Source organism: Macaca thibetana, chromosome 15 (assembly GCF_024542745.1).
Source record: "Macaca thibetana thibetana isolate TM-01 chromosome 15, ASM2454274v1, whole genome shotgun sequence".
Lineage (NCBI taxonomy): Eukaryota > Metazoa > Chordata > Mammalia > Primates > Cercopithecidae > Macaca > Macaca thibetana.
The window spans coordinates 76,221,536-76,234,510 of record NC_065592.1 but is presented as its reverse complement, the minus strand read 5'-3'; the positions used below and the strand labels follow the sequence as shown (position 1 = coordinate 76,234,510).

General features: G+C 42.3%; 1 protein-coding gene across 1 annotated transcript in view; it reads left to right on the top strand.

The window, feature by feature from the left end:
• The window catches only part of SLC1A1 (solute carrier family 1 member 1), a 92,600-nt gene that overhangs the window by 62,387 nt on the left and 17,238 nt on the right, over nt 1–12,975 (top strand). The window contains exons 3-6 of the mRNA XM_050761097.1: nt 3,844–3,936; nt 6,203–6,317; nt 7,908–7,950; nt 9,490–9,588. Of these exons, the coding sequence (XP_050617054.1) occupies nt 3,844–3,936; nt 6,203–6,317; nt 7,908–7,950; nt 9,490–9,588 (350 nt within the window). The remainder of the gene's footprint in view (nt 1–3,843; nt 3,937–6,202; nt 6,318–7,907; nt 7,951–9,489; nt 9,589–12,975) is intronic.

Below are 12,975 nucleotides of genomic sequence, written 5' to 3'. Positions count from 1 at the left end.
GCCTTTCTGAGCTACAGTTTTGTCCTCTGTAAAATGGGCGTAATAATGCCTGCCTCCCTGGGTTATAATGAGAATTAAAGATGATGCATTAACATGCAGTCAGTATAGTGTTTATTGTCATTATCATTATTTGTATTATAATTATCATCCTCATCATTATTGATATTAGTGGCAGGTGGGGTGTTTACAACCATCCAGACAGACATTTTATGGTCATTAAGTTCTGTAATGTTCCTATTTACAGAGGTTTTCAAAGATTAGGCTGTTTCCCTGTATCTGTTCTCTCCCTCTATAGTGGTCACCACTCTTATCCCCAACAATGCATTATAAATCATGCAAGAGCCTGGACTTGGGGGCCAGCTCTGCCCCCATATTGATGACTAGAGAGGTAGAGGGTAACTATACAGTGGTAACTGTACAGAGGTAGAGGTAACTATACAGTGCAGAGAAGTATAATTGTTGATTTGAGTAAACATCTGATATATCCGGGAAAACGGTAGGATGGAGGTAGATTAGAGGAATGGAAAACAAAGGACCGTGCGAAAGTTACTGCAAGATAGTTGCTGTGCTCCAGGACAGAGGGGAAGCTGGATGTCTACTTGGGGATGTATTTGTTTAAGATATTTTCACCAAGATCTCATTATTATCAAGCCTTTTATTGCCAGCTGAGTCCTGGAGTACAAGCAGAGGCACGAGCCCATGGCCAAATCATTAAGACAAATTAAGACATATTAACATATGCTGGAAACAATTACCCACATAGATTTAATTTGTTTCACTGCTGGAAGAAAATCCTGAAAGAGCACCAAATACACCTCCAAGAACAGCTCTTTAACTGCTCTGTGACTCTCACCTGTCAGCACTTTAGGGGCTGGAATCTGCTTAAATTAGACATCTACCAAAGAAGGACAATATATCTGAAAATAGATCCCATATTAGGGCTACAGATGAGTTACTTGGAGTCTGTTAAGGTGGTGATTCTTTTTGTTTCTTTTTAACCTATGATTTTTGTTTGAAATAATTATTATAGTTATCAAAACGATATACTGAGCTCTAAAATGAAATAGGCATATATTTTATAATCATATAATATACTTAGCAAGCTTACATATTTGCATTATGATTTGCTCTTTAAGAGACCTAAACTAAACATGAGATAGTGAATTTGTTTCTAAATTTTGGCCTTCAATCTCTCTTGACTTTTTTGTTGTTGCTTGCCTAATTGTCGTTGTCTTACTGTGAGGAAAAGAAAGACTCTTCAACACAGCAAACTGCATTTTTCTCAAATCAAATAAAATCTATCATAAAAATTATTCTAGAATGTGACTATTGCAGTATGCCCATTATATGGCAATTGCACAATCTTTTCCCAGAGGTTGATGAATGGCCCCTTAACAACATTCTGGGGTGGCTGCTACAGAGGCCAGAGCACCTTCTCTCAAAATATTAACTTCCAAAGGAGCAATCAACAGCCAGAGAAATGGTGTGTTTAGAGTGAGAAATGACTTGTTCTGTCGTCATAATGGTGATCACTTCCTTGCAGATTTTTCCTGTACATCAAATATGTATGATTATATATGAGAAGCATAATCCCCCAGTCACTTAAAAAAAAATGGATAGGCCGGGCGCGGTGGCTCACGCCTGTAATCCCAGCACTTTGGGAGGCCGAGGCGGGCGGATCACAAGGTCAGGAGATCGAGACCACGGTGAAACCCCGTCTCTACTAAAAATACAAAAAATTAGCCGGGCGCGGTGGCGGGCGCCTGTAGTCCCAGCTACTCAGGAGGCTGAGGCAGGAGAATGGCGTAAACCCAGGAGGCGGAGCTTGCAGTGAGCCGAGATCGCGCCACTGCACTCCAGCCTGGGCGACAGAGCGAGACTCCGTCTCAAAAAAAAAAAAAAAAAAAACAAAAAAAACAAAAAAAAAAAAAAAAAAATGGATAGGCCTTTTAGTGTGGGAAATGAACATAAAAGTTACCTATGCATGCTGATAGCCATACAGGTTTACTGCCTTTCCCTTGGGGTTGCCTTGTGACAACCTCTTCCTTTTTCCTGCTACCCTGTACCTTAGGCTTTGCAAATGGTTATGGGACAACTCATGTGTGCTGAATATGCAAAATCATTTTCTATAATGATCCTTTGACTCAAAATATGACCCTCATTTTGGAAATCAGGCTGGGTAGTGTCTGAAACCTCCAATGACAGCTTGCTGAACGATGATTCCGTTGTTTCTCAACTTGGCCCATTTCCCACGTCCAAGTCCAATTGGAGAACGGCTTTTGACTCCATTTATATGAGCATCTTTGACAGAGAGCAAGGGTTTCTGGCAAGCAGGGATGCCTGCCTTCCACCTCTAATCCAGCTGTCCTTGACACTCCAGACAGCCCTTTCAAATCTGGGCAACACTTAGTCATATTACTGGTAGCCAAGAACCATTTGAAGTGAGATCTAACCAAATGATTGTAAGTCTCTGACATTACCTGTGCCCTGGGAAATTATTTATTAATATCTTTCCTCTTTCAAATAGAAATTTTAAGATGTCTCACAATAAAAGCTATACACAATAAGGTTGTTTACACAGAAGCAATTTGAAAATCATGAAAAGAGGAAGGAAACACACTAACCAGAATGGATAATGACATTACTGTGAATTTGGCCCCAGGACCATTTAAAGATCCAGCAATAAGTGGATCATTAAATACATTCTGGTATAGCCACATGACAGATTATTGAGCCATTAAAATTATCCTCAGGGTGAGTTTGTAACAATGAGGGAAAATGCTTACAACTACAATATTAAGAAGAGAGAGGGTTAAAAACTATAAAATTCTCTCAGCTGTTTACAAAAAATTGAGAAAAATATTAGAAGAAAATTCACCAGAATATTAACTTGGTTGATGAGATGATGTGATTTTTGTCGTCATCTTTACCTTTTCTCCTTTTTCAGATAGTTATAATGAATGTATATTACTTTTATAATTGTATATAAACATTATTTTTTCCAGTTGAGCCTAAGCTTCCTGGAAAGGGCAGAAAGGAAAACTATCATGAGTTATATGATTTCTCAAGTGTTAAAAAAAAAAAAAAAAAACTATCTCAGGCCAGGTATGATGACTCACACCTGTAATCCCAGCACTTTGGGAGGCTAAGGTGGCGGATCACCTGAGGTCGGGAGTTTGAGACAAGCCTGGCCAACATAGTGAAAGCTCATCTCTACGAACAATACTAAAATTAGCTGGGCATGGTGGTGTGCACCTGTAATCCCAGCTACTCGGGAAGCTGAGGCGGGAGACTCGCTTGAACCCGGGAGGCGGAGGTTGTAGTGAGCCAAGATCACACTACTGCACTCCAGCCTGGGTGACAGAGTAAGACTCTGTCTCAAAACAAACAAACAAACAAACAAACAAACAACAACAACAACAACAACAAAACGATCTCAGATCTTCAAGATAAACTTTTCCTAGATAACTGAATTCCAAAGGAGGTTTATCATAAGGGATGTTGAATGATATAATACAAATCTTGGTAAAGTTCTTACTGCAAATGTGGGAGGGGGACTCCTTATGATCATTTTCTGACCAACTCCAAGAAGATCTGAAGGCAGGGCACTCCTGGAGGTCAAGGCTGTGGGAAGCTGCCTGCAGGGGAACTTGCACCTGACTGGGCTTCCCTCTTTTACATCTGTTTGGAATTTTGAAGTGTTGCTTTTGCCGATTGCATGTTATTGCCCATTGTCTGTAGATGAGAACACCTCTCAGCTCTTTATTTCACACCTTGAGGATTAAATTGCGGGAAACCTGTCTTTTAAAATTAATGTAATTTGGTTTCTGTCTCGCCCTTCAGGTGTTGCTGCACTGGATTCCAACGTATCTGGAAAAATTGGTCTACGTGCTGTCGTGTATTATTTCTGTACCACTCTCATTGCTGTTATTCTAGGTAATATTTATTTCTGAATCCTTATTCCTCTATGTAACGGTAATTTTTTTTCATTCAAAAAGTAGTTGGTGGCCAGACGCGGTGGCTCAGGCCTGTAATCCCAGCACTCTGGGAGGCTGAGGTGAGCAGATCCCTTGAGGTCAGGAGTTTGAGACCAGCCTGGCCAACATGAAAACCTGTTTCTACTAAAAGTACAAAAATATTAGCTGGGCATGGTAACATGCACCTGTAGTCCTAGCTACTTGGGAGGCTGAGGCAGGAGAATCACTTGAACCTGGCAGACAGACTTCAAAGGGAAAACTTTATGGTACTTTGACAATACTACTTTCTGATTAAAAAAAAAAAATTGTGTGTTAAGAAAAGCTCAACTACTTTTTTAAAAATATATTTTTTTAAAATTAAAAAGAGACGTGGGGAGTCTTGCTATGTTGCCCAGGCTGGTCTTGAACTCTTGGGCTCAAGGGATCTGCCTGCCTCAGCCTCCCAAAGTGCTGAGATTACAGGCATGAGCCACGGTGCCTGACCCTAACTACTTTTTTTTTTTTTTCGAGAAGGAGTCTCACTTTTGTCACCCAGGCTGGAGTGCAGTGGCATGATCTCGGCTTACTGCAACCTCTGCCTCCTGGGTTCAAACGATTCTCCTGCCTCAGCCTCCCGAGTAGCTGGGATTACAGGTGCACACCACCATGCCCAGCTAATTTTTGTACTTTTTTAGTAGAGACAAGGTTTCGCCATGTTGGCCAGGCTGGTCTCAAACTCCTGACCTCAGGTGATCCACCTGCCTTGGCCTCCCAAAGTGTTGAGATTACAAGCGTGAGCCACCGTGCCCAGCCACTTACGTAATTCTTAAAGTGGATAATTGGTCTATAATAGTGAAGTTGAGTATAATTATAAAATATTTCCAGAAATATAGCATTTTAGTGCATTTCACATAGTAACAAGAGCTAACAGCTATCCTTGTTAAGCTATCCTTGTTAAGGATAAATCCCACTTGTAAGAGGGAGAAAATTCTAGTAAGGGAGTAGCTGCTCTTATACCTTTAGCATGGTTTTTTGAAGAATGCTTGGTCTTTGTAACCCTGAGTGACATTTTAAGAAGAATGTCCAGAGGGGGAAGACAGAAAGAGCATGTACTCAGATGTGGCAGCAGCTCGGCCCTTGTAGCCCTGCTTCAATAAGCTGATAAGAAGAGGTGGGATGTGGTGAGGCTTTAATGGTATTAGGCCAAGGGACCCAGGAGAGCCTGAACTCTGCCATAAAACAAAACCACATCATCTCATGAGTTTCCTGAGGAAGACAGACACAGAGAAAAAATAGCAATGAGAAGCAAGATCCTGCTCTCTTATTAGCTGGAGGCATATAGCCCTTCTACAACCCTGAGAGAGGAAAAGAGTGGGCCATGCCCACTCATGGTCCCTTATTGCCCAGCAACTCCTCCCACTAGCAAAACGGACCCATTCAGCATACCAGAGCCCTACCCCTTGGATTACCATTGCCTCCTCTTGAGGGAGGAGCAATAAGGAGCATAAGGACCTTTTTCTTCTTCACTTCCCTCCAGTCAAACACCCTCCAATGTCTTGGTCTCTTCTACAGCCTCCCACCTTGGCTTGGACACTCAAGTGACAGGAACCCATTACTTACCAAGGCCACAATGGTGATGTCAGATGCTCTGCCATGTAGACAGTTCTTCCTTACAGAGAGATGAACCTTCTCTCCCTATAACTCCCATCTATTTGTCCTCATTCCACCCCTGGAACAGCATTTTCCCACATGACTGCTTTCGAGATACTTGAAGACCTATGGTGTGGAAGGAAGGCAAGGCTGGTTTTGTATTATCAGGAGGATAACCAGCATCTGTGGGTAAAAGTTGCAGAAAGACATCAGATGCATTCTCTGGGCTGGAAAATGGATCATCCTTACCCTAACACCTTCCTAGGCTGATCTCGTAAGTTCAAGAAAAAGAATATTCTCATCAGCAGGTGTTTCCAGAAGCAATTCTGGGATGCAGCCCCTTCATTTTAAACACACACGCACACACACACATGCACGCAAGCACACGGAGTTCTTTCTGCTTACTCATTTAAATGGAAGAGTAATTAAAGTGGTTGCTGAGATTCCAGAGGAGGCTCAGCATTTTGGCTGGACCTCAGGGTCCTCCCCATCACACTATTGCCTGGTATAACCATGCCCACTGTTCTAAAGGTACTAGCTGTGCCAGGTGCCCTGGAAGGTTCCTAATGCTCTGTGGACACTGTTCTTGGCCACAGGTATTGTGCTGGTGGTGAGCATTAAGCCTGGTGTCACCCAGAAAGTGGCTGAAATCGACAGGACAGGCAGCACCCCTGAAGTCAGTACGGTGGATGCCATGTTAGATCTCATCAGGTGAGTGTCTTGCCACAAGGTGGCTTCAAGGACATGCAACCCTATAGTAGCACAAGGCCTTGTACGTGGTTTAATATTCTGCTGTTACTCTATTGAAATTTTTAATAACTTTTGAATTATTGTGCACTTTCATTTTGCTCAGGAACCCACAAATTACATAGCCAGTACTGCTTGCCAAGTCTTGGTTCCAAGAGGGAAGAGAAGAAACAGGCTTCTGAATCAGGATTTAGGATGAACAGAAGTGCAGATACATGTTCCAGAGAGATACTGGGATGGATTGGTAGTCAGTTCTGAAGCGCACTTAAATAAATCCATTTTTTAATTGTACAGGAGAAACTCTCTTATTGAAAGCAACCAGAGCTGTAAATAGGTCAGTCAATAAAAAATACCAATTAAAGCAGAGACTCGTAAAAAAGGACATAAGATACACATTACATATTTTGTTTTCACTTAACACTTAGTGCATTTATTCACCAATTGTTTGACATAAAGTCAAGGTCTTTTCTTCAAGTTTGTTAGCTCATGGTAATTTCTTAAAGTTTCTGTTGCGTGTACAGCCCTTATAAATGTATCATCTGCAAGTTCCAGATAAAGTTTCTGTAGAACAGAGCACCAAAACCTTTGGACATTGCAAAGAAAGCTGAGTGTAAATCTTTCCAGTTTTTCTTTTTAATTTCAATAATCTTCCCATACCTAATCTAACCATAAAAATCTTAGTCACTGGCCTTTACTGAGTTTCCAGGCATGTGGCTTAGATTTTATAGAAACCATACCTTCCTTTTTACGCTCCTATTTCACTGGTTTACATAATATGAAATTCAGTAATTATGATGATATTTGCAACTGGTATAAAGAATTTGGGAACAAATACAATGAACCCATGGTAAGTGTATTAGTCCATTTTCACACTGCTATAAAGAACTACCTGGGACTGGGTAATTTATAATGGAAAGAGGTTTAATTGACTCACAGTTCCGCATGGCTGGGGAGGCCTCAAGAAACTTAAAATCATGGCAAAGGCAGGGAAGCAAGGCACGTCTTACATGGCTGCAGGAGAGAGAGCAAGGCCAAAGGGAGAAGTGCCATACACTTTCAAACAACTAAATCTTGTGAGAACTCACTCATGATCACAGGAATAGCATGGGAGAAACCACCCACCATGATCCAATCACCTCCCATGAGGCCCCTCCCCTGACATGTGGGGATTACAATTTGACATGAGATTTGGGTGGGGACACAGAGCCAAACCATATCAGTAAGCATACAACGTCATTGATGAAAACAGAAATGTTCAGAATATTAAAGAATAAATAGTCTCTTGACTGTGAGTGTCCATTTTACCAAGGAGAGCAAGCATGTCAGTTACTCAGTGAATCAGTTAAGTGATAGTTGATTAGGAGAGCTTTCTATACTTGGGTGAAGCTCTGCAGGAAAAAAGAAATCTCAATACATGAAGTATTCTGCAAAGGAGAGGCCAGAAGAGAAACCAGAGTACTAGTTTTATATTATACTCATTTCTACCAATATATTAGGTATGACAAAACAATACTTTTTGCCCTAACATAATACTGCCTTTCATGTCTCCAACAGGAATATGTTCCCTGAGAATCTTGTCCAGGCCTGTTTTCAGCAGGTAATATTAATTACTTGTGCTCTTAAGTTGCTACCCTCTTCCCATTATCAATTAAAAAATGTTTTTTTCTGCTGTGATTCAAGAAATGGAATTAGCCCCGCAAAAATGGCAGCAGGACGTACACCTGTGACTGGCCGAGTTTAAGGTGATGTCTCTATTTTGTATCTAGCCTTTCTGGCTCACAGTAAGGTGCATGTCACAATTTACACTGCTTCCTCTTCCTTTATGCTTTTCCCCCCAAAAGGGCTCAAATGGTACAAGTCAGAAATCTGTCAAATAATGAGTATTTTAAAATGTGGCCTCCAGTACCTATTTTTGGAGAACCATGGTATATTTGTATAGAAGTTTAAACTTTCTACAGAAAAAAGGTAGCTCTTTATCTCCTCTTTGCTTTTCCTCTGGTATTAGAACCCAGGATCTAACCCTCCTGGTGTGGTCCACATCTGGGTTCACAGTCTTCTCCTTAATCATTGTGTCCCAGACAGGTGTGGAAGCTCAAACCTGTGGCCAAGGTGGGAGATCCCTTGAGCTCAGGAGTTCCAGACTAGCCTTGGCAACATGGCAAGACCATGTCTCTAAAAAGAAATAATAAAAAATCATTGCATCCCCATTGCTGGAGCTCTACAACGTAGTGTATCAAAGCCATGATTTTTTTTCTATAGGAAAATTGAACAATCTCTTCACTCCATTTACTTCAAGCCTTTCCCTCCTATTTATTTATGTGCTTTAAGACAGCTGAGTCCATCACAAACTGCTGTATTCATTTACATAAGTTACATGAACAGAGGCTTCTGTGTATACCAACAAAAATGGCAACTCTGTTGCTCTCTGCAGACCTCCACGAGGGACAGAACCTCCTCTATTACAGCGGGGCCTTTGCAAATCAGTCACAGTGGTTGTTTGTAAGGTTCTCGGTGTTGGCAGAGCCTTGTAGGGGGAACATTTATGCCTGGTGTAATAATATACTCACTCCTTCTTAAACCCCCATGTGGAAGCTCCACAGAACCAAACAGGGCTAAAGGAAGAGAATTCAACAGCAGTATCACTGAATAGCCCTAAGGGGACTGTTGATTTTGGAACAACCACATTGTTAAACCTTTCTTGATGCTTATTAAAGTCGTGGTGATGTTATCAAAGTGATGAAGTGTTTTTGCTCAAATTAAAAATAATTTATTAATTAATAAAAACAAAAATGATTGACAGGAATCCTTACAGAGACTGTCTCTGAAAGCACCTGCAGATCAAGCCTGTACTTTCTTTTGTATTATTCCTCCATCAACTTGTCGCTTATTGTGAAAGTGAAGGAACATTTTGACATAAGTGAATGGTGATTGTGGGAGTCAGGGGTTTACATTTCTGCCTTGCTTTTAGTTCCAAAACCTGATGGGAGGTACCATTGACAACTGGAGCCAACAGAGGCATTGGAGGTAGATCCCTTCAGTGGCACTTGTTTGACCAAAATAACATGTTCCTGTGATTTAGTCTCAAAAGCTTAAAAAACATTTTGTTTGCTTGTCCTTGATTTTCTCCAACGTGCAGTACAAAACTAAGCGTGAAGAAGTGAAGCCTCCCAGAGATCCAGAGACGAACATGACAGAAGAGTCCTTCACAGCTGTCATGACAACTGCTATTTCCAAGGTACCATTCTTGTTTCCTGTTCCTCTTCCCCAGGAGACAGGCACTGACTCATGACCAAGTAGGAAATACAGTCAATCCTCGTCATTCACAGAATCTGCATTTGTGAATTCACCTACTTGCTAAAATTTATTTGTGACCCCAAAATCCACACTTATGGGGCTTTCGTGGTCATCCACAGGTACATAAAAAGCAGCAAAATATTTGAGTCACCCGACAGGCACGTTCCCAGCTAAGGTGAACAAAGTTGTGCTCTGCTTTCTTGCTTTGATTCTCATACTGGAAACAAGTGTCCATTTTGCAGTGTGTTTAGTATCATCTTTTTTGCATTTTTGTGATTTTCCTTGCTGATTTTGCTGTTTAAAATGGACCAGGGCAGGGTTCAGTGACTCACGTCTGTAATCCCAGCACGTTGGGATACCGAGGTGGGAGGATCACTTGAGCCCAGGAGTTCCAGACCAGTCTGCACAACATAGTGACACTTCACCTCTACAAAAAATGAAAAATAGCCGGGTATGATGGTGCACACCTATAGTCCCAGCTACTTGGGAGGCTGAAGTAGGAGGATCGCTTGTTTAGGGATGTCAAGGCTACAGTGAACCATGATTGAATCACTGCACTTCAGCCTGGATAGCAGAGACCCTGTGTCAAAAAATAAAAAAATAAAAAAGGACCAGGCTGGGTATGGTGGCTCACACTTGTAATCCCAGTACTTGGGAGGCCAAGACAGGTGGATCACTTGAGGCCAGGAGTTTGAGACTGGCCTGGGAAACATAGTGAGACCCCATCTCTACAAAACATCTTAATATAACCCAGGTGTGGTGGCACATGCCTGTAGTTCCAGATACTTGAGAGGCTGAGGCAGGAGGATCATTTGAGCTATGATTGCACAACTGCACTCCAGCCTGGGTGACAGGGCAAGACTCTTGTTTCAAAAAAAGTAAGCATCATGTTGAAGTGGTCTCCAGGGTTCCTAAGCACAAGATGTTCCTAAGGCATTTGATGTGCCTTAGGGAGAAAATTTGTGCTTTAGAAAAGCTTCATTCAGGAATGAGTTATAGTGCTGTTGGCTGTGAGGTCAATATTAATAAATCAACAATCTATATGAAACAAGGTGTCTGTAAAAGAAATACAACAATGTTATATATTGATTGTTTGCTGAAAAGGATGTGTCCAAGGTTCCCAGAAACATAACCTTGCATTTCCCCCAGGAGCAACGGTTCAGTATTTGCTAATGCAGTGTCCATGGGCACTTTACAAAACATAATTACCAGGAATAGAGAGAATCGACCACAAAGAGCAAATAAATGAGCCCTGTTGCCTCTTCCTCTCCGGGTCTGCTTACAGTAGAGCTGGCCATCTCTAGGAACTGCTGTAGATTTGTCAGATACATAAGCATGCAATGCAGGTCCACAATTCCTAGTCAGAATCTCTCTGCCCAGATGTAATTCGGAGTTCAGAGTTTCTCAGACTTTAGAACGGCCATGTGGTGTATGTACTGCATATTATGCAACCTTCGTAAGTGAGAAGGGCAACAACATGCCAGAATCAACCACATCAATGTTTTTATAACAAACTCATAAATATTCTGCCAAGGAGAGAAATGAACCCTTAGTAGCCAGTAGCCTCATCTCAGTTTAGGATAGGTTTTGCTGCCAAAAGAGTTTGCTATAAACTTATCAATAAAATCCACATGCTTTGAGAGCTTTGGGGATTTCAGAATTGGAGATCAGAATGTGTGGGCCTGCAGTGATATCTTTGTAAGCCTGTAGGATTTCTCCTGAATGTTCTCTCAACTTCACACAGGAAGGAATGATTTAAGGAGAAAAGGAGTATTCATTAGACTTAAGAATTCAAATTAAATAAACTACCATTGGCTCCCTGCTTCCTACTGCAGAAAGCCTTAACTCCTCTGACCGGGTTCAGAGGCGCTGCATGACCTGGCTTCTCTCTAGTTTTCACAACTTACTTCCAGTGGGCGCCTCTCTTCTTTCCAGATCCACTTCCTCCATCACTCTTTATTCTTGCCTTTTGATGTTGTTCCACAAATATTTTCTGAGCACCCTCCATACCCCAGGCCCTGCTGGGCACTGGGATTATAATGGTGAAAAGACAGACGCCAGGCCTCTGTCCTCATACAAAGAATGATGAGTATTACAATCAGGAAGAGTGGGATGTTTGGGGGGCATTCAACAAGGGTTGTTAAATTAGTCTGGAGGCCGTAATGAATGAGCAAGAATTATTCAAGTAGGGTGCAAAGGCCTAGTGCATGATCATTTTTGCCTTTGCTTGCCATCTTTTTGAAACATGCTTTTTCTCCTGGCTGCTGATTCCTCAGCCATAGTTTTCCCTAACTTCGAAACCCTCATTCATGTCCCACTCTCCATATGACACTTGTATCTCATAGTTTGGGTGCACAATTAATTACATACCATCCTGCTATTATTGGCTCATGCTTCTCACAGTCTTGTCTCTCCAACTGAATCTTTTTTTTTTTTTTTGAGACGGAGTCTCCCTCTGTTGCCCAGGCTGGAGTGCAGTGGCCGGATCTCAGCTCACTGCAAGCTCCACCTCCTGGGTTCACGCCATTCTCCTGCCTCAGCCTCCCGAGTAGCTGGGACTACAGGCGCCCGCCACCTCGCCCGGCTAGTTTTTTGTATTTTTTAGTAGAGACGGGGTTTCACCGTGTTAGCCAGGATGGTCTCGATCTCCTGACCTCGTGATCCGCCTGTCTCGGCCTCCCAAAGTGCTGGGATTATAGGCTTGAGCCGCCGCGCCCGGCCATCTCCAACTGAATCTTAAGACCTTATGCTATAGCCATTGCAGTAATACTCTAGCTTTGCCCTAAATATATGTTTGATCATAAGTAAGAAATGACTGGTAGCCCAGTGGCTCCTCAACATAATTTTTTGTTTGTTTGTTTGAGATGGAGTCTTGCTCTATCACCCAGGCTGAATGTAGTGCTGCGACCTTGGCTTACTGCAGCCTCCGGCTCCCAAGTTCAAGCAATTCTCCTGCCTCAGCCTCCCGAGTAGCTGGCATTACAGGCGCCTACCACCATGCCTGGCTAATGTTTGTATTTTTAGTAGAGACGGGGTTTCACCATGTTGGCCAGGCTGGTCTCGAACTCCTAACCTCAGGTGATCCACCTGCTTCAGCCTCCCAAACTGCTGGGATTACAGGTGTGAGCCACCGTGCCTAGCTAACATAATTCTTTACAAACCTAGTTGGCATCACTCAGTTATCTCTCTGTAAATCTCAGGCTATTTGTACCCAGGATAAAGTGAAGAAATTAAGCCAGGCATGGTGGCATGCACCTGTAGACCCAGCTACTTGGGAGGCTGAGGTGGGAGGATCACTTGAGCCCTCCTTGAGGAGTCTGAAGCTGCA